The sequence below is a fragment of the Eleutherodactylus coqui genome, chromosome 5 (assembly GCF_035609145.1).
Source record: "Eleutherodactylus coqui strain aEleCoq1 chromosome 5, aEleCoq1.hap1, whole genome shotgun sequence".
Taxonomy (NCBI): domain Eukaryota; kingdom Metazoa; phylum Chordata; class Amphibia; order Anura; family Eleutherodactylidae; genus Eleutherodactylus; species Eleutherodactylus coqui.
This window is the reverse complement of record NC_089841.1, coordinates 25,910,016-25,937,607: the sequence shown is the minus strand read 5'-3', so window position 1 is coordinate 25,937,607 and position 27,592 is coordinate 25,910,016. Positions and strand designations below refer to the sequence as shown.

General features: G+C 45.4%; 1 protein-coding gene across 1 annotated transcript; it reads right to left on the bottom strand.

Annotated features, from left to right (window-relative positions):
- Positions 1–2,384: 2,384 nt before the first annotated feature.
- On the bottom strand, positions 2,385–19,686 carry LOC136627347 (zinc finger protein 260-like). Its single transcript, XM_066602365.1, has 5 exons — positions 19,216–19,686; positions 13,761–13,904; positions 5,566–5,745; positions 5,360–5,483; positions 2,385–3,709 (listed from the first exon to the last, which is right to left on the bottom strand). The coding sequence occupies exons 2-5, from the start codon at positions 13,836–13,838 to the stop codon at positions 2,637–2,639; spliced, it is 1,455 nt and encodes a 484-aa protein (XP_066458462.1). The 5' UTR covers positions 13,839–13,904; positions 19,216–19,686; the 3' UTR covers positions 2,385–2,636.
- Positions 19,687–27,592: the final 7,906 nt, after the last annotated feature.

The window sequence follows — 27,592 nt, the reverse complement described above, 5'->3', positions numbered from 1 at the left end:
GTCCCTTTGGAGCACAAGACTCCAGACGATAAATCCAAGCCGCCTCTTTTTGTAAAAGTTTTCGGTCAATGTTGCCTCTCCGTCCTGATGGTCTTAGGACTTCATTGCCTCTGAAAGTAACCAATTCTGGGTTGTTGTCATGTACATCTCGCATATGAGTAGCCAGACTTGTTGGTTCCTTACGGCTGATGTTGGCCGCATGGGCTAGTACCCGTCTTCGTAGTTGTTGAGCAGTTTTGCCCACATAATCCCTGGGGCAGGGGCAGGCACCGACGTAGACCACATTTGTAGATCCGCAGTTGATAAAATCCCTGATGGTTTATGTCTTTCCAGTTGAACTTTTAAAGGTGCCAGTTTTTTCAATAAATTGGCAAGCCTTACATCCATGACAGGGGAACGAGCTTGGTAAAGGTTTGGTGTTCAGCCATATGTGTGTGTCACGTGGCTGTATATAGTGACTACGCACCAAGCGGTCTCTGAGGCTCCTGCCCTTTCTATATGTAATTGAGGGTCTTTCCTGTAAGCAGTCTATTAGGTCAGGATCTTCTCTAAGTATGCCTCAATATCTAGAGATGATGTTCTTAATTCTGCCTGCCTCATCATCGTATGTTCCAATAATCCGAATTAAATTTTTTTGTGTGGTTATGGATTTGGCCCTCAGAAGTTCTGTCCTAGATTGATCTGAGGCTTGTTGTCATGCAGTGATTATGACTTTGATCGGATATCCTCTATTTAGGAACCTCCGTGTCATGTCATCAGCCTTTGTTCCGAAATCCTCTGGGTTTGAGCAATTCCGCTTGGCTCTTAAAAATTGCCCTTTAGGGATGCCGTTCTTCAAGGACCAAGAATGGTGACTTCCATAATGCAATAGACTTGGTTGCTGTAGGTTTCCTATACAGTGTGTTTGCTAGGAGGCCAGTTGATGTTTTTGAGATCTGTAAATCCAGGAAATTGATGGACGTAGTTTGTATTTCTGAGGTCAGGAACTGTCCCAGGTCATTGTTATTGAGATTAACCACAAATTCCTGAAACTCAGTTTTACTTCCTGACCAGAGGATCAGGACATCATCGATGTACCTGATCCACATGTCTATCGTATTGGTCCATTGATGATGTGCCTCCTTGAAGACGTACTTTGCCTCCCACCATCCCAGGTATAGATTTGCATACTGGGGAGCACAAGGGCTCCCCATTGCGGTACCCCTGAGCTGGTGAAAGTATTTGCCGTCAAAAATAAAATGATTATGCTTAAGCACAAAACTCAGCAACTGGAGGAGCAGATCATTATGTTGTTGGAAATGAATACCTCTCTGTTTCAAAAAGAATCCAACGGCCTCCAAACCGCCTTTGTGAGGAATGGAGGTATAGAGGTCCTCTCAGTGGGGACAGGCCCTTGTGGATTTTTGGAATTCCATAGAACGTAGCTATCTGTGGATGTTTCAGATAGAGGAACTCCAACTCCTTGTGGCTAATTAAGCGATTCTCCTCTGTTCGTATGAGTACAAAGGAGAAACCCCACGGTCTCTTTCCCATCTCTAACACACCTCAGCACATATAGATACCAGCTCTCCCTCATCTCCATCAGTTCTAAGAAAACATCATCTAAAGGAAGAAGAAAGATTGGCCCAAATACAAACATGTAAGTTATACAAGTAAACTTTTATCAACAGTTAGAAACAAGTTTAGTAAAATGTGATTGTTCCCAGCAAGAGAAACCACGTAATCTTGTAGATATGATACCTTTTAATGGCTAACAAAAATACATGATGTAATAAGAGCGAGCTTGCGAACCAACGCAGGGTTCTTCTTCAGGCTTATGGATTGGATCTGAAGAGGCATGGATATTTATACACACTTATAACATACAGACTTATGACAAGGCACAGATATGGATGGGATTGGTTCGTAATTAAAAGGAATTCTGCAACAGCAAACAAACTTTTTTTGCCTAGGCACTGATAGTGGAGTGAAAGTTTTATGGTCCCTAAATTACTGTTGGGGGGGGGGGGGGGGGAGTCACAGGCTAGAATTGCTACAAGAGGTACACTGACATTTTGTAGCAATTCTAGCCTGTGACTCCCCCCCCCCCAACAGTAATTTAGGGACCATAAAACTTTCACTCGTTGTTTGCTGTTGCAGAATTCCTTTTAAGTGCGAACCAATCCCATCCATATCTGTGCCTTGTCATAAGTATGTATGTTATAAGTATGTATAAATATTCATGCCTCTTCCGATCCAATCCATAAGCCTGAAAAAGAACCCTGCGTTGGTTCGCAAGCTCGCTATTATTACATCATGTATTTTTGTTAGCCATTAAAAGGTATCATATCTACAAGATTACGTGGTTTCTCTTGCTGGGAACAATCACATTTTGCTCTACTGGCTAACACCGTACCAGATCTTTTTTTCATTAAACAAGTTTAGAGACGCAGTTATATGTATCAGTGTGAAATATTCTATGTACACGGCTGATATAATGGTGGGTTATCTGGATACTATTTGTTTCTGGATAACAGAGGTTTAGCGGCAATTACATATATTTCTTATTCATCACTTAGTGCTCCAAATTGCTTCCCTTTTGACTTTTTTTCCCTTTTCTAGTAGGGTTTGTCAAAATTGGTTTAAAGGAATGGCTTCTATCCTGTATGAGTTTTTTGATGTCGCTGAAAATTTGATTTGTGAGTAAAATATTTCCCACATTCTGAGCATGAATATGGTTTCTCTCCTGTGTGAGTTCTCTGATGTGTAACAAGATGGGATTTCGCTGTAAAACGTTTCCCACATTCTAAACATGAAAATGGCCTCTCCCCTGTATGAATTCTCTGATGTTCAACAACACTTGATTTCCTAGGAAAGCATTTCCCACATACTGTACAGGAAAATGTCTTCTCCCCTGTGTGAGTTCTCTGATGCTGAAGAAGAGATGATTTCACTGTAAAATATTTGCCACATTCTGGACATGAAAATGGCTTCTCCCCCGTGTGAATTCTCTGATGTCCAACAAGAGCTGATATCATTGTAAAACATTTCCCACATTCTGAACAAGAAAAAGGCTTCTCCCCCGTGTGAATTCTCTGATGTCCAACGAGAGCTGCTTTTTCTTTAAAACATTTGCCACATTCTGAACATGAAAACGGCTTCTCCCCTGTGTGACTTTTCTGATGTGTAACGAGAGCTGCTTTCTGGACAAAACATTTCCCACATTCTGAACATGAAAATGGCTTCTCCCCTGTGTGAATTCTTTGATGAGCAAGAAGATTTGTTTTAAAGCTAAAATGTTTCCCACATTCTGAACATGAAAACGGCTTCTCTCCTGTGTGAATTCTTTGATGTTTTACAAGATCTGATTTATCTGTAAAACATTTCCCACATTGTTGACATGAAAATGGCTTCTCCCCTGTATGAATCCTCTGATGTACAACAAAATGTGATTTCACAGAAAAATATTTGCCACATTCTGAACATGAATACAGCTTCTTCCCTGTGTGAGATATTTGATGTTCTCCCTTTCTGTGACTTCTTTTATTCTGTTTATCAGCCTGTGATGGATCAGATGATGGGACCTGTATAAGAGGATCAGATGATGGATCTTTGCTGTGAAGGGCTGAGGAGATATCTGGGATAATGGCAGGTTCTTCATAGGTATTTTGTGTGACACACCACTGATCTGCAGATATGAGACATCTCTCTAAGCTCCCGATATCGTCATCTGCCAAGAATAAAACTGATTATTCTTCACTAATATAAACCTTAAAAATGATATATTTTATAACATTTCTATACAAATTACAAGTCCAGTAGCAAAATGTAATCATCATCTAAGGGAACTTTTAGATGGGCCGTTCAGACGCTAAAGTAATCCCTTCAAAGAGCGATTACAGGTGAGTGTTTTCCTGTCTACACATGGCTTCCAACAAGTCAAGTGAGCTAGTGTAAAAACCAAGCAACTGCTGGCCGTTGAAAATAGGTAGTCGTTCATATGTGAACGATTGTTTTCTCTGAATCGAGATGGTTGGCCAGAAGAGATCTCCAGCCCGCTCTGCCTCAATTCAATGTGTGATTATCAGTACTGTATGAAAGCATAGGAACAATAATTATTGGGTCAACTGTTGGTTGCTTAACTGCCTTATAGTTATCCCGTGTCAGAGTACCTTAAGACAACAGTGGCAAAACAGATCCCAATCTAACAGTAGACGTCAGAGCGAGGACCATGATGTTGGGCTACCATTCTGTTTGCTTGCAGTTCTCCACTTCTGTGCTGAAGCCTCCATCTTCATAGGTCCATGTATCAGTGTACATGCCACCACTTTTCTAATAAATGCTCAGTGGAGAACCATAAAGGTCCCTGTGAGTCAGTGCTATTACGTGGTGTTTGTCTCACACTACCTGATAGCTACATGCACTTTATCGCAGGGGGGAGGAGCAGTATGGCCATGTATGAAGAAGTCATTGCTGTGGAGCAAGTTTAAGGCCACTATCACACAGACAATTTTTACCGCTATTAGCGCAGCGTTCTGAGTGCCGCGCTAATCGCAGTATAACGCGATTATTGTTTTCAATGAAGCCTAGAAGACATGCGCTCAAACGCTGCACTTTCCAGCACCGTGATTTTCGAGTGTATTCTGTTTTATTTTTCGCGTTTAGCTCACCTCATCAATGATGGGGTGCGCTAAAAGCCGCTGTTGGCCACAGGTAGCTGTGGCCAAAAGTAAAAGCGCAGCACAGTGTCGCTATTGAAATCGCGGCGTTGTGACAGCGCTGTGTGGGACAGTGACCTAAGGCTGGATAAGTACAAGTAAGTACATTTCTATTATGTATTCAGTTTTAGCTGAAGCTAGGAGAGGATATAACTAAAGAGGACGAGGTCTTTATACTTTTTCTTCCTAACAATCTGCACAAGATTTGGGCTAAAATACATTTATATAAAACAGCATCAAAAACTGCGTAGGTGAATCAGATCTTATAAGTAAACACTGGCGACAGCTTTACCATTAAAAAGGATTCCACAACATAACAGAGACCCAGGAAATGTACAGTATGAAACTAAAAGAACAAAAAAGGCAACTAGGGCTTCTGGAGCAGAGATCTTTTGTAGCCAGATTTTCCTGCTACTGGTTGATATGGCAGCCGCACAGTCGCTGACTAGCATCACAGTATGACCAGCGTGTTACATATCAGCCATTAGAATGTGTATTGCTGATGCATAGACCATTTGATTATACACTAACTTTAATGAACAGTAGAGTAACAGGTGGCAGCCTAATCGAACTAGCACAGTTTTCTGTCTGGCTGGAAGCTTCCCTCCCAGCATTGCCAGGGGCACATGCCCCACTTCCTCCTAAATACACATGTCCATTACCTGGTGATGTGAGCGGCTGGCGGGTCTCCATCATGGCCTCCTTGTAGAGATCCTTGTGTCCTTCTAAATACTCCCACTCCTCCATGGAGAAATAGACAGCGACATCCTGACACCTTATAGGAACCTGACAACACAATATACAGTCATCACCCAGAAGCCTCCAGTGCTGTTACTGTATTATGTCCCAGCATTCCCTGCAGCGTCACCTCTCCAGTCAGTAGCTCAATCATCTTGTTGGTGAGTTCTAGAATCTTCTGTACATTGAGGTCCTCATGTATCAGGAGGTGAGGTGGGGGCCCCATGATTGGGCTGAGGGGTCTTCCCCATCCATCACACACAGGGGCCCCACAGCCATCACTAGAGGTCTTCTTCACTACTGTGTAATCCTGTATATGGGGAGACATTAATAAATATCACTACAAACATTTCCAGAGTCCATCATCTCTCCAGTGACATCATCTGTTATTACCATAGATAAAAATGATGCAATATGACATCATCAGAAATTCTCCCTTCTCCAGTGACATCATCTGTTATTGCCATAGATAAGAATGATGTGTGTGACATCATCAGAATCTCTCTCCCTCCAGTGACATCATCTGTTATTACCATAGATAAGAATGATGTAATGCAAGGGCGTGGCCAGCGACCAACATGGAGAGTCGCAAGTGAGGAGAGCTCCCAAGGGGAAAACCCAAAATCCGAATAAAATCCTGGCCTTACCAGACTTTTAATGTCCAGAACATCGCCTATGGACACATAGACCCTGAGGGAAGTCCCGGAGCGCAGCCAGAAGCAATCACAGCTTCCTAGCACCCATAAAAAGACTGCGAGCGGCAACAGAGGAAGAACGGCGCCAACGCCCTGTTGCCTTCCCGCTCTCTGTCTGGCGCTGACCTCTCTGACCCCCTGCCGGCAGGCCGGATCGAGGCTCACGCTCGCCGTCCTTCTCCACCCAGATGCGGCTTGCCCGGTGGAGTCCCCCTGGGGACATGGGGACTACCCGGTTACTTCACCCGAGCCAAGCCGCTGCTCCCCCTCGTCGCCGCCAACCGGACATGCTCCGAACGGAGGAAGACACCCTGAGCCGGACTTCAACTTGTTAGCGGCTCGCCTCCCTGCTTGCGGAGCCGAGCCGCTGCTGCACCATCTGGACGGAGATCGTGACTCACCTGTCGCCCCGGCCGTCCCGCTGCCTAAAAAAAAAAAATCGCTGCCGTCGCTTGCCAGTGGCGCCCCGCACCCGCGACGGGCAGAACCGGATTCGAATCCACGGGCCGAGAGACTCACCCTCCTATCCTCAGCGGGAAATACCTGCCGCGGGGTCCCGGCCGGAGCCGCGGTTGTTCGGCCGCTCACACTCTGCCTGCCTGGTGGTCCTCTGTCCCCGGTGAGCATCTAATCCTCTCCTGGGCGAGGGACGCCGCTCATCTCCCGGCCGTCGGAGCCCATCCTCGCTGCTCTGCAGCCTTGCTCCGCAACCTCCTGCCGCCACATGCCTGCGCCGCCAGACGCCCCATGGAGCGCCGACTGTCACTCCAAGCCAAGGCAGCCGCTGAGAGCTCCACCACCCCGCTCCATTGTGGGAGCACAGACGCAGACCCCGGCTAAAACCACGATCACCCGACCGCACCGGCCGCTGCCTACTCCTAACCCACTATACAACAGCCAGACTGCGGTGCTCGGCGTCCCGGAGGACCCTGAACGGGAAGAAAATCTACCTTCCAGCCCCGGCCCTGCGGAGGCGGCTGCAAAAACTGTGAGTAACTGATAGAGGCGGGGGGACAACACATCTGTTCAGCGACACAGTCCCCTGGAACTTTAACCCAGGCAAACAGCCCATAACAACAGAATCCTCCTCACCCCTGAGGAAGCACCCCTTATTGCCCATATTGTCATACAACAGCACTCTGGAGGGGAAGCAGGAGACGGACTGTCCCAGCACACAATCCTACACGGGCCGTGATCCTCTGGTTAACAAGTGGCTGGCCCCATAGGAAACTAAGGTGCTCTCTGTATCTTAAACTGCGCTCCTGGAGTGCTGGAGCGGTGGTATATTGCCCTCAGCAGGCGGTGTCGCCACGCGGGCCCAGCGCCCCCCCCCGCCTCTTCATCACTACCAATCCAAGAGCTAGATAAATCCTCTACAACAGCAATCTAAGTCCGGACCCTCTATTCCCTAACAGTCATTGTAACCGCATAATTATAAGGACCCTATAGCTAACAACATCTAAATATTGTAAAAGTCGCATCAAATTGCTAGACTTGATATCTGGCCTTTCTCCCACAAACAATAGTTTTGATACCGTTTATAACACACCGCAGCAGGCAGGAAAAGGCGCAGACCTCTACTCTCCCTAACAGTTACCGTAACCGCATAACTACAAAGACTTTATAGCCAATAATACCTAAACCCTCTGGCGGGGAAAGACGAAGAAAAGTCAGTTATCTCTACAAATGACTATATTAACCTAACGCTTCTCGCAATGAGCACACGCGCTAAAAGCGGCTCGGTAGCGGAAAAGCTAAAAGAGTTCACCCGAACTGAAACCCCTGACCACACCCCGCGAGCGGCGCGATCTTCCCAGATGAGAGAACCCGAGGACGAAACTGGACACCCCCCAGAACCGACCATGCAACAACTTTTAGAAGCTATTAACGCCTGTAAATCCTCTCTTACCAACAAGATAGAAGAGATAAACTCTGATGTCTCCTTGCTAAGACAAGACCTACTGAACATGGGAGGTAGAATGCAGGAGATGGAAGACCGCATATCCAACGCAGAAGACTCCTTACGCCCACTTACTGCAGTGGTTAAAAAAGCCATACGAGTAACAGAATTTTGCCAGTCCAAAACAGATGATCTGGAAAACCGATCACGCCGTAACAACCTACGCATAATAGGCCTGCCCGAGAAATCAGAAGGCTCCCACCCAGAAACATTTGCCGAAACCTGGCTGAAATCACTATTGGGCGATGACGCTTTCTCCGCTCACTTTGTAGTGGAGAGAGCCCACCGGGTCCCAGCAAAACCGCCACAGCCAGGAGCCCCCCCACGCCCATTCCTAGCAAGGATCTTGAATTGTAGAGACCGAGATGCCGTGCTCCGTCAGGCTAGGCTAAAGGGCCCACTAAAATACAATAATGCAACTATTTCCATATTCCCGGACTTCTCTGCCGAACTACAAAAACAAAGAGCCACCTTCATAGAAGCAAAGAGGAGATTCAAGGAGAGAAACATCCCCTATTCAATGGCATATCCAGCTCGCCTGCGTATCGTAGCCCAGGGAAAGGTGACCTTCCTCCAATCTCCCACTGAGGCCCTGGAGTGGCTGGATATACACCCGGAGCCACCGAAGGGCGATTGATCCCACTATTTTTACGGCAGGACTTTAAACCCAGTCATAATTTGTGTGACTGATACCCCTTTGACCTATGGACGGTGAAACGCAGGAACGTGACACCTCTAAATCGCTATGGGGACTTGACGGATGTCCATAGCCCTCAATAGGCCAACGGGATATTCCCCCCCCCAACAGTATAACATCTGCTACTTCTTGATAGACAGTAACTAAACCGTTTTTTAGTTCTCAATTTGTTGTTTTGACATCTACGCTGAAATTTAAGCAAGATGTCAAACGTTAAATGTTTAAATAGTTGCAATCTGTTCTGTATTAATATTTCCAACAAGTCTGCACTAACACATCCCCTCCCCCTATACTTGTCAATACCCTCCCCCCCTCCCACCCCAAGGATAGAGACATATTAACTAAACTACATATTTGCATAACCAGTAATGGCCCTAAAATGTCTTAGCTGGAACGTCCGGGGTCTCGGTACCGCACTCAAACGGAGAGCAGTCTTTTCATATATCAGGGAAATCAACCCACATATTATAAGTTTGCAGGAAACCCATCTCATCAATGATAAGGCTGACACTCTCGCGAAGCCATGGGTGCAGTGGACAGCCCATTCTTTCCACACCTCCTCCTCTAGGGGCGTCTCTGTGCTTATTCACAGGTCGCTACGTTGGAACCCCATTAATGTCCGCAGGGACCCCGAAGGAAGGTCCATATTCATATATACCGAAATAGACTCCAAACCTTATGTTATCCTATCTATTTATAATCCGCCCCACCACAACCTCCATCTTTTACAAACCGCTATAACATATGCACATCAATACCCCTCGGCAGGGGTGATCTGCTTAGGCGATTTCAATATGGTAATGGACCCTACCGAAGACAGATTCCAGACACCCCCCTACGCGGCCCCCACTTCAGCTTCTTCCCTGAAACAGTTAATTGAAAGTGTTGGCTGGATTGATCTTTGGCGATTCCGACACCCCAGTACGCGGGAATTTACTTGCCACTTCCCGGGACATAATGCGCTGGCAAGGATCGATTACATATTTAGCTCCGAAGAGCTGGCAATATTTCTATCCAACATAACGCACTGTCCGCGAGGCATATCAGACCACAGCCCTGTGCTACTAACCTTAAAATTCCCTCAACAAAACATAGTCCCCACCTGGAAGCTCCACCCATTCTGGCTGAAACTAATCGGACCAGATGATCAAACACCTTTTCATATATCCCTATTCTTGGATGCCCACAATGATAATACCCATCCCACCCTGAAATGGGACACTCTCAAGGCTTACATCAGAGGGTGTCTCAAATCAGCCATCTCATACATTAAAAAGTCGACATCCCAGACCGACAAAGAATTAGAAAACCAGACAATGGAAGCTGAAAAAACATACATAACTAACCCCACAGACGCCAATAAAATAGCCTGGCTCAGCCTATTTCGCCTCCATAAACACCAAATACACGCTAAAACCAAACGTAAACTATTCTTTACTAAACACTATTTCGAACGAGGGAATCAGTCCAGCCACTTGCTTGCAAACCTTATCAGACGTGAAAATAACACTAACACGGTCCTTAAGATCAAGAATCAGAGCGGTGTGGAGCTGACTGATGCCCCATCCATCACAAACTGCTTTAAAGATTTCTATACTAGTCTCTACAGTTCATCCTCTCAGAACACTGACAGACATCCTAAACTACTTGGGTGACCTAAATTTTCCAACCCTCTCCGCAGAACAGGTCAAGCTCTTGGAAGCTCCAATCACCCTGGAGGAGATTCAAAAAACAGTACAAGACATGGCTCTTAACAAATCACCCGGTCCTAATGGCCTCCCAATTGAGACATACCGTAAATATAGCGAGCAACTAATTCCATTACTACTTGAGACACTTAATCAAGCCCAAATAGACAAAACACTCCCGCCTTCATTCTACAAAGCCGCCATAGTAGTAATACTGAAACCCGGGAAGGACCCTATAGACTGCAGCTCCTATCGCCCAATTTCACTGGTAAACGCAGACTACAAGATTCTAACTAAAATCCTAGCTACCAGAATAAACCAGGTAATTCTGTCCATTATCCACCCGGACAAGACGGGTTTCATGCCAGGGAAATCTACGACAATAAATATTCGCAGAGTCCAAACAGCTATCCAACTAGGCAAGCAATACAACATGCCCTGGGCTTTGGTCTTACTCGACATGGCAAAAGCCATCGACTCGCTAGAGTGGGCCTTCCTGGAGGCCTGTCTGGTTCGCTTTGGATTTGGATCTAAATTCCAACAATGGGTTAAAACTATATATAAATCCCCGAGTGCAAATGTAATTGTAAACGGTATCCCATCAACCGAATTCCAATTAGCCAGAGGCACCCGACAGGGATGTCCTTTATCCCCGGCCCTATTTGCCATAGCCATCGAGGCATTAGCGATCCGCTTGAGAAGCGCCCCCAACGTGACCGGCATCAGATGGGCTGACCATGAAAGCAAAGTAGGACTGTATGCGGACGGCACAATCCTCTTTTTATCAGACCCAATAAACTCCTTCTCCCAAGCTATGATTTACATAGACAAATTCTCCTATTTCTCAGGGCTATGTGTCAACTGGTCCAAATCAACAATCCTTTACACAGACCCTAATCCAAAAAATGACCCCTGCGTCACCAGGTACGGGCTAAAACCAGTCCAAACATTTAAATACCTAGGGATGTTTATGTCATACGATCACAATAACGCAATAGCAGAAAATATAAACCCACTAATAGAAACTATAAAACATAAGCTAAAGAGTTGGGCTAAGCTACCGCTCTCCGTGGCCGGGCGCATTAATCTCATCAAAATGGCAATTCAGCCCAAATGCTTGTACACACTGCAACATATGCCAGTAAGTGTCCCCAAGCGCTTTTTCCAATCCCTAAATTCTCTATTACGTTTATATGGAGCTCCTCCCGCTCCAAACTAAGCCTGTCTATATTACAAAGGCCCAAAGAACAAGCGGGAATGGCCCTTCCGGATCTTCGACTCTACTACTTAGCAGGGCAATTGAGGAATATACGAGCCTGGGTCTTAGATAAAGAACTGCCCATAGCGGACAAACACCTTGCAAAACAGGTAAAAGGTCATAAACTTTTAAGCTTCCTAGAATTCCCAGAGTGCACTAACCCCGCCGACATACTCCCGCTTCACAAACTAGCTATTGGTGTGTGGAAGGAGGTGAAGACACTGCAGCAATACCAGAACATAATACCTGAACTTCCCCTTTGGAACAATCCAGGTCTCACTGCGCTACAATCAATACCAGACCCACAATACTGGATGGCTCGTGGAGTACACACACTAGGCGACATATACATAGATGAAACACTTCCCACATTTATACAACTACGTGACAGGTTGCAATTCCCACATCTCCAGCTATTTAGGTTTTTCCAGTTAAGACACGCACTGAACTCCCAATTCCCACCCACCTCAACCCGCATATCCAAGTTCCCCACAATTGGCATCCTCAAGTCTCAAGGACCTAAAGGGCTAATCTCTGCCCTATACACGCACCTTCTCTCGGCTAAAATAGACCTTAATCCACCCCCAGCATATGATAAATGGAAGCATGCCATTCCATCTCTCACGCCCGAAGAGTGGCAGGACATCTCTGAATCCCACTTGTCAGTCTCCCCGGCCGTAAATAACAAACTAATCCAGTTATACATAACTCACCAAGCCTACCTTACCCCCAGCCGCTTATACAAAATGGGCAACACATCCTCAAATTCCTGCCACAGATGCCACCAACCAGAGGCAAATTTTTGGCACCTAATATGGGAATGCCCGCCAGTCAACGAATATTGGTCGAAAATTATCGAGCTTATAAATTCACTACTACCGCCCCAATTATCTATCGTCCTAGACCCTAAGACGGCGCTGCTTGGCCTGCTGGAGGAGGAGGTGTGGCCATACCACATTCGCACTTTTCTTGAAAAGGTGCTGTTCCTGGCCCGTAAGGTAATAGCCATGAAATGGATGGCGATAGAAGCCCCCTCAGTCCCACACTGGATTCAACTGGTAAACACTGTAACCTCCTACGAGAAAATCATTTACCAGAACCGAGGTTGCCCGGCCAAATTTCACAAAATATGGGGGACGTGGTTAGACTCCCACTCAACTCTATCTATGGAGTGAGTTTCGAGACCCGACCGGTACATGCTCACCCACAATCCCTCCCCCCTTTCTTCTTTTTCTCTTCTCTTCCCTTTCAATCCCTTTCTTCCTTGACAACTGTCTGTAGACTTGCAACTGCTTACCTATCTACTATTACGTCCGAAATAAGTCAGAACAGAACTGTTTAAGAGTTAAAAGTTTAATGTTGTAATTCTTCAATTAAGTAACTCAAGAAAAAATTGTAACAGAGCTCGAATTGATTTAACTGTAATGTAGTACTCATATGTGCGTAACCTCACATCCATCAAGAGTTCTTATTCTTGTACGATGTATTTTACAATTTCTTTACTAATAAATAAAACGAATTTTAAAAAAAAGAATGATGTAATGTGACATCATCTGCTATTACCATAGACAAGACGGATGAAATGTGATTTCATCGGAATCTCTCCCCTCCTTAGTCATATCATCTATTATAATCATAAATTAGACTAATGTATTGTGACATCATCAGAATCTCTCCCCTCTCCAGTGACATAATCTGTTATTACCATAGACAAAAATGATGCCACGTGACATCATCAGAATCTCTCCCCTCTCCAGTGACATAATCTCTTATTACCATAGGTAAGAATGATGTGATGTGACATCAGAGTCCATCACCTCCCCAGTGACATCATCTGTTATTACCATAGATAGGAATGATGTAATGTGACATCATCAGAATCTCTCCCCTCCCCAGTGACATCATCTGTTATTACCATAGGTAAGAATGATGTAATGTGACATCATCAGAATCTCTCCCCTCTCCAGTGACATCATCTGTTATTACCATAGATAGGAATGATGTAATGTGACATCAGAATCTCTCACCTCCCCAGTAAGCTGGGAGAGTATCTCTAGGGTGAGATTTAATACACTGTCCGCCATCTTGTTTCTGTCCTTCTCCATACTTAATGGGTCAATCAGGAAAACTATCTTATGTAGAAGGTATCAGAGGATCTTATATTGCAGGACCTGAATGGAGAGAGGATGAGACAATATAAAAGCACACAGATTGCCACGTATACAATACATTTACTGGCGGGAGTAAGGGGAAACATTTAAGGAAATATAAACCCCTTCCAGTTGCAGCCTTTTTTTCTCATGTCCTTTTCTCACAAAAAAAAAATATATATTTTCGCAGTGACAGAATAAATGAGGTCTTGTTTTCTGTGTGAAAAGTTGTATTTTCCAATGTTATCGTATAATGTATTTGAAAAGGTCTTAAAAATTCTAACTGTGGGAAAAAGCTCAAAACAGCCATTTTGTGTTTTTTTTTTTCTATTGGTCAGTACAATTATCTCTGTTGTGCTGCTACCATTTCAGGGTACATACAAACTGTTCCATTGCTTTTAATTCTAAATTCTCCAGCATGACGTGTTTCTTTCTGTATTTATTGTATGGGATTAACATGTATTTTTTAAAAATGGGACTTTTAATATATATAAAAATGCCAATTTTAATATATTTTTTTTCTTGATGTGACAAGTGGAAAAGGTCAGTTGAAAAACAATACAGAATATATATTTTGTGGGAATATCTCTATAGTGAGGGTTCCAAAGACATTTCTGTTCATGTGATTTATATACAATAACTATTCTGCAGTAAGTCTTCCTGTAGTCCCATCACTATCGGGCAATGGGAAGCGGATTTGGATGGTTTCAAAGAGATTACTAGATAAAATGAAGGATACAACTTATTTATAAAAAACAGACCTAAAAAAGAGGAGGAGGTGTTGTGTTGTATGTTAGGAAAACATTAATCTCCACAGAGATTCAAGGTTCAGAGTATGGGAGTTCTGTAGAAACTGGGTAAGAATACAAGGAGAGAACAACAGAACGGACACCATTGTAGGCATTTACTATAGGCCGCCTGGAGAAGCAGAAGATATGGAGGAACTCTTTCTACACCAGATGGGCAAGCTCTCCAAAAAGCCCAACATAGTGATCATGGGAGATTTTACCTATCCAGACATTTGATGGGAATCTCTCTCAGGTAAAACTAATGGATCCAACAAATTCTTATCTGCTCTTGTTGACCACTGTATCTTCCAAAAGGTAGAAGAGAAAACAATGGGATCTGCTATCTTGGACCTAATGGTTGAGGAAGTAAGTGTGGCTGGGACCTTAGGAGGCAGTGATCATGATATCCTTGGATGTTGGATAACAAGAAGAGGAAGACCTGAGAAAACTCAGACCTCAAGGTTGGATTTCAGAAAGGCAGATTTTAATCAACTCAGAAAGAGAGTAGGAAGAATCCAATGGCTAGATACTCTTAAAGTGGTTGTCCCGCGGCAGCAAGTGGGTCTATACACTTCTGTATGGCCATAATAATGCACTTTGTAATGTACATTGTGCATTAATTATGAGCCATACAGAATTTATAAAAAGTTTTTCACTTACCTGCTCCACTGCTGGCGTCCTCGTCTCCATGGTTGCCGTCTAATTTTCGCCGTCTAAAATGGTCGAATGGCCAAATTAGACGCGCTTGCGCAGTCCGGGTCTTCTTATCTTCTCAATGGGGCTCCGTGTAGCTCCGCCCCGTCACGTGCCGATTCCAGCCAATCAGGAGGCTGGAATCGGCAATGGACCGCACAGAAGAGCTGCGGTCCACGGAGGAAGAAGATCCCGGCGGCCATCTTCAACCGGTAAGTATAGAAGTCACCGGAGCGTGGGGATTCAGGTAAGCGCTGAGCAGTTTTTTTTTTAAGTCCTTGCATCGGGGTTGTCTCCCCGGGGGGGGGGGGGGGGGGTTGGAAAAAAAAAACCCGTTTCGGCGCGGGACAACCCCTTTAAGGACCGAAATGTCCAAGAAGGTTGGGAAATATTGCAAAAGGAGATTCTCAAAGCACAATCATTAACAATCCCTGAAAGAAGGGAGAATGGGAAGCATTTAAAGAGACCAGGATGGATGAACACAGAACTTGCACACGTTAACAATATATTTATGAGATGTACAGAATGGGGCATATCTACAGAAGAATGTAATGCGGTCCACATAAACTGTAGGGCGAGAATATCTGTAGTGTCAGAATAGCTAAAGCTAATAATAAATTGAGAGGTAAAAGCAATAAAAGACGGTTTTGGGGGTATGGTAAAAGCAAAAGAAAAGTCACAGATGCTATTGGATGCTTACAGGATGAAAATGGGGAATTGGTTAAAAGTTATGTTCCCAAACAATTCTGGGATGTATTAAGAGAAGCATAGAGTCTGGATCACGTGAGGTCATTATCCCCTCTACTCTTCTTTGGTCAGACCTCATCTGGAATACTGTGTCCAGTTCTGGGCACCCCACTTTAAAAAAGACAGACAAACTGGAGCAAGTTCAGAGAAGAGCTACCAAGATGGTGAGCGGTCTGCAAATCATGTCCTATGAGGAACGATTAAAGGATCTGGGAGCGCACAGTGTTTTACTGCTGCGGAGCCGCCATAGACCTGCCCTATCATTGTGTATCAAGGCAAAATTGTCCTGCGTATGACAGAGTATCTTACGCTGCCCATACACAATGTAGGTACATATGGGTGGCATTGATTATGCGTCAAGCGATAACAATTGGTTTTCTGGCGCGTAATATGCCGCAAGATAGAACATGCTCCGTTTTTTTGCGCTCACATAGTACACAATTCCTACTCACAATTGTGAGCGAAGCTGTATAGCGCAACACACACATAATATGCAGTACTCATACGCTCCTAGGGGGCTATAAACACATTTCACATAGTGCAGGAAATGCGTCATGTTTGGAAAGCTTATGCCAAAGGGCTAGATCATGTATGCGAATTAGGTTTGCAATTGGATGCAGCGTTATTTAGGCATGGAGATTGGAGGGATAAGGGGGCTAGTGTCAGGATCCAAACCTGCGACCTTCTGCCTCCTAGTGGTGGTCCTTCATATTGAGCTATCCTGCATCTGGACAGTGCCTATCCTGAAACTATCCATGATTCGTGATCTGACTCCTAGTATCTGGATCCAGACTTGGCTCCACCCGGCTCTAATTAGGGACACAATATAAACCTGGCCTTGTATTTCCACCCTTACATGTTTATTGTGCCTCTAACTAAGCTATCCTCCTACATGTCTGCTTCTCTACAACTGATCGTCCATCTGAGAGAAGAGACACAGATTAGATATTAGACAGTGAGGGTGATCAATGAGTGGAACAGGTTGCCACGGGAGGTGATGAGTTCTCCTCCAATGGAAGTGTTCAAACAAAGGCTGGACAAATATCTGTCTGGGATGATATAGTGAATCCTGCACTCTACCATTCTATGATCTTAACCCTTTCCAATCCAATTTGTATCCTGGTTTTCCTAGGGGGCTTACTCTTTTTCTGCCATTATACAACGGTGCCATATGCTGGCTAAAGCCAGTACTGCATGAGGTGACACGTTGGATAGGCTCCGACAGCAGAGAGGCTGGCAATATATAGTAAGAGAACCCCGACGGATTTCTTCCAACATCGGAGCTGTACAGCCTTAAATCATAATGTCTTCACAGGTCAGACAGTGGATTGGAAAGGGTTAAAAGACCATTTACACATAACAATCGCGACTAAAAATTTGCTCAAACGACAGTGTGCGATAATCACTGCGCCTAATAATGAAGCATTGTGCACTTTTTGTTCGCTTTTCGTTAGACGCTCAGTTTGAACCAGCATGAGAATCATTAGTGACTAGATCACTCGTTACATTTAAGCACTTATAGCTCAGTGTTTAACATAGAATGTGAGGCAAAAAACAAGAAGTGAACAATTCTCAATGATAATCTGTATGTCTAAACATTCTGCATGCCTGCGACCAACTCTAAGCGAATTAGTGGTGAAAGCAGTGACGGAATAGTGACCGGTGACATCAGATAGTGGTGACAGTAGTGACAGAATAGTGACCGGTGACATCAGATAGTGGTGACAGTAGTGACAGAATAGTGACCGGTGACATCACATAGTGGTGACAGTTGTGACATAATAGTGACAGGAGACATCAGATAGTGGTGACAGTAGTGACATAATAGTGACCGGTGACATCAGATAGTGGTGACAGTAGTGACAGAATAGTGACCGGTGACATCAGATAGTGGTGACAGTAGTGACAGAATAGTGACCGGTGACATCAGATAGTGGTGACGGTAGTGACAGAATAGTGACAGGTGACATCAGATAGTGGTGACGGTAGTGACAGAATAGTGACCGGTGACATCAGATAGTGGTGACGGTAGTGACAATAGTGACCGGTGACATCAGATAGTGGTGACAGTAGTGACGGAATAGTGACCGGTGACATCAGATAGTGGTGACGGTAGTGACAGAATAGTGACAGATGACATCAGATAGTGGTGACGGTAGTGACAGAATAGTGACAGGTGACATCAGATAGTGGTGACAGTAGTGACGGAATAGTGACCGGTGACATCAGATAGTGGTGACAGTAGTGACATAATAGTGACAGGTGACATCAGACAGTGGTGACAGTAGTGACAGAATAGTGACAGGTGACATCAGATAGTGGTGACAGTAGTGACAGAATAGTGACAGGTGACATCAGATAGTGGTGACAGTAGTGACAGAATAGTGACCGGTGACATCAGATAGTGGTGACAGTAGTGACATAATAGTGACCGGTGACATCAGATAGTGGTGACGGTAGTGACATAATAGTGACATCAGATAGTGGTGACAGTAGTGACGGAATAGTGACCGGTGACATCAGATAGTGGTGACAGTAGTGACAGGTGACATCAGATAGTGGTGACAGTAGTGACAGAATAGTGACCGGTGACATCAGATAGTGGTGACAGTAGTGACATAATAGTGACCGGTGACATCAGATAGTGGTGACAGTAGTGACAGAATAGTGACCGGTGACATCAGATAGTGGTGACAGTAGTGACAGGATAGTGATCGGTGACATCAGATAGTGGTGACAGTAGTGACAGAATACTGACAGGTGACATCAGATAGTGGTGACAGTAGTGACAGAATAGTGACCGGTGACATCAGATAGTGGTGACAGTAGTGACATAATAGTGACCGGTGACATCAGATAGTGGTGACAGTAGTGACAGGTGACATCAGATAGTAGTGACCGTAGTGACAATAGTGACCGGTGACATCAGATACTGGTGACAGTAGTGACAGAATAGTGACCGGTGACATCAGATAGTGGTGACAGTAGTGACAGAATAGTGACCGGTGACATCAGATAGTGGTGTCAGTAGTGACATAATAGTGACCGGTGACATCACACACGTCTTCTATGGTCTAGATGGCGGATAGAGTTATGTCGCTCACCGACGGATCCTCCGTGTTTCTCCCTACAATTTCTGCGTTCGCTCCGGACGTTCCGCAGGTTTTTCTCCTCTTCTACAACTTCTGACTTGCAGTGACTGTAATAAACAATGGCGCTGCTCTCCATAGACGGCGCTTCCCTGTGTGGGAGACTCACACCGACCTACAGATGACAACGTGCCGCCTTCTTCCTGTCACTGCAGAAAGCCCCTGAGCTGCCGTCTGTCGGAGTTCCCTCAGTGGGCCCCTTCCTCACAGCCCCTATAGGACTCAGTGCCCAGTGCAGGGTTACAGTGATTAACCCTTAAACTCCTAATTGTCCCCCTGCTGTGTGAGGAGCACATGTCACCTCTCAGGCAGTGAAAGGGTTACAGCTGGTAACTTCCAGCAGCGACTCCCATCATCCACTAGGGGGCGCCGCTCCTTCATGTGGACCCATCATAAGGCCTGCTGATGGCCGTACTTCCATCGGGGAAGATGCTGGAATGGAGGGCCTCCTAAGAGGTCTGAGGACAGGAAGTCACATGGTCTGATGTCACATGACTGGAAAAGGAGGAGCTTACTAATAATGTAGTTCCAGTTCTGTGGAGTGAGAAGAGGAGGCTGCTGGGAGGGTTGTGACTGAAAGGGGGGAATTGGTCTTGTTGCCCCCAGGATCTCTCTGTGTGAGAATACTGCCCCCTCCTGGTCGCATATTTGGTATTTCAGCCGCACTTAAGCGGTGCTGCTGATTAGAGCCACCTGATTGGCTGTTTGTGACTACACTGCGTGCACAGGGATTGCCTTAACCCCTTAATGACACGGCCTATTTTGGCGTTGAGGACCAAGCGATTTTTGGTATTTTTCCATCTCCATTTTTCAAAAGCCATAACTTTTTTATTTTTCTATTGACTCGGCCGTATAAGGGCTTGTTTTTTGCGTGGTGAGCTCTAGTTTTTATCGGTGCCACTTTTGGGTACATAGACTATATTGTAAAACTTTCATTATTTTTTTTATGATAAAGAAAACGCATCAATTCTGCCATAGATTTTTTTTTTTTACAGCGTTAATCATGCAGCATAAATGACACACTACATTTTTTCTGCGGGTCGGTACGGTTACAACGATACCAAAAACCTTATATTTTTTTTAGGTTTTTACACTTTTTTGCAATAAAACCCCTTTTTTGTGGAAATCTTTTTTTTTTCTCTATAGCTGCATTCAAAGTCCTGTAACTTTTTTATTTTTTTATGTACGGAGCTCTATGAGGGCTTAGTTTTTGCGAGACGAGCTGTAGTTTTTGTTGGCTCCATTTTGGGGAATGTATAGCATTTTTGATCACTTTTATTGCATTTTTTGGGAGGCAAAATGCTCTGTTTTTTAGGGTTTTTTTTACGCTTTTTGCCTTACAAAATAAAAAGCGCGTTCAACTTTTTGTACACGTCGTTACGGACATGTCAATACCCAATATGTGGGGTTTTAATTTTTTTTAACTTTTTTTATGCTAATATTAGAAAAAGCATAAAAAAGGGTTTTTTTTACATTTTTTTTTTTTTACATTTTTCTTTTTTTTACTTTTTTTTTACTCTTTTTTTTTTTACACAATTTGAGTCCCTCTGAGGGACTTGCAGCACTGTTCCTATGATCGCTGTGATAAGGCATGGCAGAGCTACTGCTCTGCCATGCCTTATCGCTTATACAGCGATCATAGGCAATACAGGATGCCAGTGTCTGGCGCCATGGTGACAGACCGGACTCTCGGGGAGACACAGAGGGAGCGCGCTACCTCTGTGAACTCTTTCCCTGCCGCGATCTACTTAAGTGTAGTGTGTAGTGCACGGCTGCTTAAGGCAATCCGCGTGCACGCAGTGTAGTCACGTGGTGCTGAAGAGCCAATCAGGTGGCTCTAATTAGCAGCTCCGCTTAAGTGCGGCTGAAATATCAAATATGCCTCCTGGTCGGAGGGTCCCGTCCTTCACCCTCCAGGATTCCTCTTCCTCTATGTGGGGATGCTGCCCCCTCCTGGTCGGAGGGTCCCGGTCCTTCACCCTCCAGGATTTCTCCTCCCCTGTGTGAGGATGCTGCCCCCTCCTGGTCGGAGGGTCCCGGTCCTTCACCCCCCAGGATTCCTCTTCCTCTGTGTGAGGATGCTGCCCCCTCCTGGTCAGAGGGTCCCGGTCCTTCACCCTCCAGGATTTCTCCTCCTTTGTGTGAGAATGCTGCCCCCTCCTGGTCGGAGGGTCCCGGTCCTTCACCTCCCAGGATTTAGTATCCTCCTCTGTCCTCAGTGTAGATCACATGTGTCAAACACGGGGCGCGCAGACCGAATCCGGACCGCTGCCTCGTGTTATGTGGCACGTGGCGTGCCGACGCCACTCACCACTGCAGCAAGTACCAGCTGGGGTGCTGTAGCTTCCCGCTGGTTATCACTCCGGCAGCGCTAATTCCGGCACACACTGACGTCAGGGGGGGGGGGGCTTATTATGGTTACTAGGGGGGCTTATTGATGAGGGGGGCTTCTTATTGCTGAGGCGGAGGCTCATTACTGAGGGAGGCTCATTACTGAGGGGGGCTTATTACTGGAGGGGGCTTATTACTGAGAGGGGCTTATTATTACTCCACGGCTGCTGGCTCCGCTCTGCACATCACAGAGCTGGAGCCGCGGGAGCAGGTAAGTACCACAGAGAATTCTCGCAGCGGGATCCGACCCGGCCATCTGCAGGCGGCCTTACAATCGGCCCTTTGAAGGTCACCATAAGCCTGATGCGGCCCTCGGGGACAATGAGCTTGACACCCCTGGTGTAGATCCTGCTGCAGTAAAGGACGCTTCTCTTAGGCCTCATGTCCACGGCAAAATAACATTTTAAATCTGCAGCGTTTATCCCCCATAGGGATGCATTGGACACCCGCAGGTAGTTAAATACCTGCGGATGTCATTTTCCCTTGAGGCGCGGATTGCGTGTGCGGGAAAAAAACTGCAGCACGCTCCATTTTAGTGCGGGTCTCCTGCGGGGACGGCTCCCGCAGGCTTCTATTGAAGTCTATGGCAGCCCTCCGTATCCGAGGCACACCCACAGCTGAATTTCTGCTCTCCGGCGCGGGAGAGCAGGAGTTAAAAAAAAAAAAAAAGAGTGCACGGCGCATGCGCGCGGCACGCTGCGGACGTGCCGAGCACATACGCCGGGCCGAAGTAAAAAGATCCGGCCACGATGGAGGGCAGATCCGCATCGTCCGGCCAGGTAAGTAATTCTTCTTTTTAGGCCTTTTGTCCGCGGGAAAGGAGGGACTCGCTGCAGGATTCTGCATGGAGAATCTGCAGTGGGCCTGATTTTTCCCCGTGGACATGAGGCCTTAGTCTACAGAAGTTCCATGAGGTTTTCGGGTCTGATTCTTCTGGCGATTGGTTTTACCGGTTTCTATTACCGGCAGCGGGCAGGCGGAGATCACGTTTCATCAGATTTTGGTCTTCTACATGTAGAGTTTTCTGCAGTGTTTGTTTTTTTACAAGCTAACAAATTCATTTCATTCAGGTTTTTAGTTCTTATTTTTAAGCTTTTCTTTTTCAAATGGAGAATTCTATGGGAAAACGCCATAAAACACCCAGTAGACGCTGCGCTATTTTGTTCTGAAATTCTGAACGGACCCCATTATAATCAGTGGAGTCTGCTTGGCACAATATTGGTCCTGTAGGTGCCAGAGTGTGACGGATCCGGCAGCTCCAACATTTTCGGGGTGTTTAGGTTTTTTATGGGGATAAATCATATTCCAGAAGATTTCACTGGTTTGCTCCAGATTGGTTATAATGAGAAGCGTCATGCATGAATATATGTATTTGAACTCACAGATACTCTCCGTGAGCCCCCATACCCTTCTGGTTTATTGTAAGGAAGTACAATACTGTTATACTGAATATGATGCCCCAATTACATGCTTACCCCTCCCAACATCATAACAACTCATGATTGGTCTAGTGTGTAATGACGCTAATGATTATCATATGTTTACACCCCAGGTGTATGCTGCTATGTGAACATGCAATTCCTGTATACCCAAGTAGCATAGACTTTATTAATATTCCAATCTGGACCAAGGAATCCAAGGGAGGAGATAAGGAGCAGCCCCCCCCCCCTTCCTTATGAGCAATGGGCATCGCAGGTCTTTCTCATAAGAAACACATATGTAGACCTTGCTAAGTCCTGAGAAACTGTGTGTAGGAGTGTTGGTGATACCGCACAAGAATACAGCACACACAGTGTACAGTATTGAACCAGTTAACCATTTCACTGCTGGCTATTTTCTATGAAGGTGGATATATATATATATATTTTTTCCATAGGCTGATTTAAGAAACACATTTATATTATTATTACTACAACAGGTTCAAAGTCCAAGTTGAGTAATGAAGCATGACTAGTATTACAGGCACATGTGTAAATGAAGTCAAACAGCTGACCACTGTTTTTTTGTCTTTAAAACTGCCAGGAAAATTTTTGTAAAAACAGCATTTTTGCTAAAAGCTCTGATGTGTGAAACCATTGTTATGGAAATAACTCTAAAGTAGTAGTCAGTTCTATAAGCTAACTGGTTGTAGCCACAGATATTTAGGATCTGCAAGGACGCAATAGCGATAATTGCCAATGGTCCAGGTCTTCCTGTCCCCTAGGATTTAGCTATATAAAAATGTTAAATCCCAGTGATCCCAAGGACTTGGTCCTAGTAGGGTTTAGCTTCCTCTATAAAAGAATGCTAGCTCTACTGCACTTTGAGTAAATGAAAGCTGGTAAGCATAATATCTTTACTCTTCTCTCTAATAATTGGGCTTCATGGTTACAATTCAGAATAGGGATGAGCGAGTATACTCGCTAAGGCACTACTCGTCCGAGTAATGTGCTTTAGACGAGTATCTCCCTGCTCGTCCCTGAAGATTCGGGGGCCGCCGCGGAGCAGGGAGTGGCGGGGGAGAGCAGGGAGGAACGGAGGGGAGATCTCTCTCTCCCGCTCTCCCCTGCTCCCCGTCGCAACTCACCTGTCAACTGCGGCGGCTCCTGAATCTTCAGGGACGAGCAGGGAGATACTCGGCTAAAGCACATTACTCGAACGAGTAGTGCTTTAGCGAGTATACTCGCTCATCTCTAATTCAGAACTACTCTAGTCACTGGCATACTGCTAGGGGTTGCAATTGCGACTTGGCTCCTTAGTGAGTGGGGGCCAGCGGGCCCCCATTATACGCCGCTCTACCACAGCAGGCCGGCTGTGGATGGCACCCAGGGAGGAGAGGGACTGTTACCCGGGGAGCTGGCAGCCAATTACAGGCTGCAGACTCCCCCGGTGTGTGGTCCTCCCTTCCACTGAGAGACTGCAGTTGTGATTGGTGAATAACAGCTGGTTACATTGTCTCAGCTGTCAGCCCCGCCGGCAGAACAAAAGGAATTTATTCAGAGAACAGCGGGGGGTCTTCTGTATAAATTCAGCTTCCAGTGGCTCACACGCTACTAATTGGTACTAATAGGCATTAGTACCAATTAGTAGTTTATGTAAAATCATCACTCAAAAGTAGAGATGAGCGAACGTACTCGTTTCGAGTACTTACGCACCCGAGTACCGCCATTTTCGAGTACTTCAGTACTCGGGTGAAAAGATTCGGGGGGCGCCGGGGGGCGGGGAGAGGCGTGGCGGTGCGGGGGGTAGCAGCGGGGAACAGGGGGGAGCCCTCTCTCCCTCTCCCGCCCACTCCCCACTGCTACCCCCCGTGCCGCCACGGCGCCCCCCGAATTTTTTCGCCCGAGTACGGAAGTACTCGGAAATCGCGGTATTCGGGCGAAAAAGGGGCGTGGCCGAGCACGTTCGCTCATCTCTACTCAAAAGCTATCTTTTGAGCAATCATCTTTTGTGTCTAAACGCACCTTTGGATATTCTTATTTTGTTTACCTTTTATACAGTGAGTGATATGTCATCTTTTTTAGCAGTACTGTACTATACAATGCTTCCTTAGCCTTCTTTATGACTACAGGTACTTCACTACGAGTTCTATTCATAGTACCAACTATACTTGTAGACTTCTCCTTTAAGTACTCAGCAACGGCAACAGATGTGAAGAAATTATCTAAAGTTACATTTGCACCTTTACCAACGCAGAACATTGGAAGTAAAATCATACCAAACTTCAGATATCAAGGCAAACTTGTCATCAGTCACTCGCTGAGATCTGGTTGATCGAACATCAAATCACAAAAATCTCATAATTTCTCTAAATCTATTGCAGCTCATAGTCCCTCTGAAAAATGGAATTCCCCATTTTTCAGAGCACAGAGAATCCAACTCCAAGTCCTTTGCACCAATGGCTCCCCTAACGTACATTGTTCCTAGAAACGCTTCTAGTTCATCAATCATGATTGACCAATCGTTACATTCTAAAACACGTCATGCTTCTAATTCAGTACATGTCACAGTATGGTTCAGGATCTTTTCGGACATCATCAACCTGCAAGCACTGACAGACGTGTTGTCAAAATAACGCTTTGAGTGAGGGGTGCAGCCAAGGCGATTTCTGAAAACATTCTGTTCACCCTGTCGCCCAGATGAAGCTTCTCCTACAGCTTGAACAGTCCACTAAGTGCCATCTGGTGCCACAATGATTTCTCCGACAGGGAGTTTAAACAGGTCCATGTGGGACGACAGTATCACAGTCAGGTTGCTCGCCTGCTGCTCCATCGTTATCTGTATCATCACCAAGGTGGTCACCTGAGCCCCTTTTCTCCTCCACAATCTTGGTTTGGCCAGTGCACCCCCTGCCATGACTGACACCTCGCCCATGACTCTGGACCTGCCCATTATTACGTGTAATCATAGTAGGCTGCTGCTTGAGGGAGCTTGTGTCATCTTCAGCACAACTGTAGCATCCCCGAACAGGCACTGGTGTCCCACTTGATGGCCTTGCTGTCCTTCGTGTCAGAACTTGAGATGAGCAACTGTAGATCATCATCGTCACTAGAAGAGTCAACTGGATCACCCTCAGATTTATTCGCAGAGAGGTCCTTCAATGCAGCAATGATCTCCACTGATATCAATTCTCTCTGTCGATAAGCCATAGTGTAACACACAACACACCCATCACTAAGCTAAAGAAACCATACAAATGACAAAAGTTGTTATGGTTCATAGAAAAAAAATGTTTATGTTGTGTGGTTTGCCTACGTTGCCCCTTGTTAGTTCTTCCAATTAGTGGTATTTGAGACTAAAAATTATCAGAACATCAAAAAACAATGAAATCTAACAAAAAATGTAGTGAAAACCAAGATTAAATCCCAAACAATGTGATATTACTGTCACGGGGACAAATGTGTCCAGGTAAAAGCAGATCTTTTTCAGTGGGGGGTTTACCCCCTTGACCAAGATTTTTTGGGAAATTGATGTAGATACTAAATTATGAAAAGTCACAAAAAACTAGCCAGCTGCATCAAAAATTAAACAAACGTTGAGAAGAACAAATTTGAGAGGGGACAGATTTGTCTCCACGGCAGTTCTAGTGTTAATGGTCAGTCTGATGACATGACAACTGACATTCTGTGTTCGCTACTGTGCTCCTATATTAAGACGTTCAGGTCTATGCTGACTTGCCTCAGTGATATCGATTAAACTATGCCCCTGTATTAGAACTGAGCACATACTCCGAGAGGCACTTGTCATGGTTTAGGTGGCTTAATGTCCTTAACATGGATGTAGTTCCATGATTCCTATACCTCTTCCAAATGCTTCCTATTAAACTTCCTACTCAGTTCTTCAAGCAAATTCTGACAGCTTCCCATAAAAAGGGTAGCGGACTGAGTTATCAAACACTTTCCCTCCCAAAGGCTTGCGATGGTGTGGGGTTACCTGATCTCAAGTTATACCATTCTTACCAGGAGTGCTGGACTGGCATTTCTGCCAACAATCCAAACAATGTTTGGGGTTAGAGGCGAACCAGCCTGTCTTGACATTTATACATTACCGTGGCTTTTCCCCAGGAACAGACCCCCTTATATCTCACACTCCTTCCTTGAGACTACTTCTCTGGACATCTGGGATGGCCTTGTTGCCAAGGAAGTCTCTCAATCCCTAAGTGTGCCTTGGCCCCGCTGTTCCACAATCCAACATCCCCTGGGTGGACATAAGTACGTTTTTATGTTGCCAGTCATCAGACAACATTGGGTTGATTAACCTGATCTCGGATGGTGTCTTGCCGCATTTATCAGTACTCTAGTCTAATGCTCCTGATAGGTGTTTCACATGGATGTAATACCAAGAACTGACCTCCTTTCTCTAATCCCATCATGAAACCTACCCCCTGAGAGACAGAGATCTTATTCCTGTAAAAATGCCTCTCTGCACACAGCCTCTCACTTATATACAACATGTTTTTGTC

Bases quoted from the DNA above. Each gene is read 5' to 3' on its own strand.
- LOC136627347 (XM_066602365.1), bottom strand. From the start codon at position 13,838: ATGGAGAAGGACAGAAACAAGATGGCGGACAGTGTATTAAATCTCACC. The intron at 5,746-13,760 runs GTGAGAGATTCT...CCCCATATACAG, and splicing joins TCTCCCAGCTTACTGGGGAG to GATTACACAGTAGTGAAGAA. The intron at 5,484-5,565 runs GTGACGCTGCAG...TTGTGTTGTCAG, and splicing joins TTGAGCTACTGACTGGAGAG to GTTCCTATAAGGTGTCAGGA.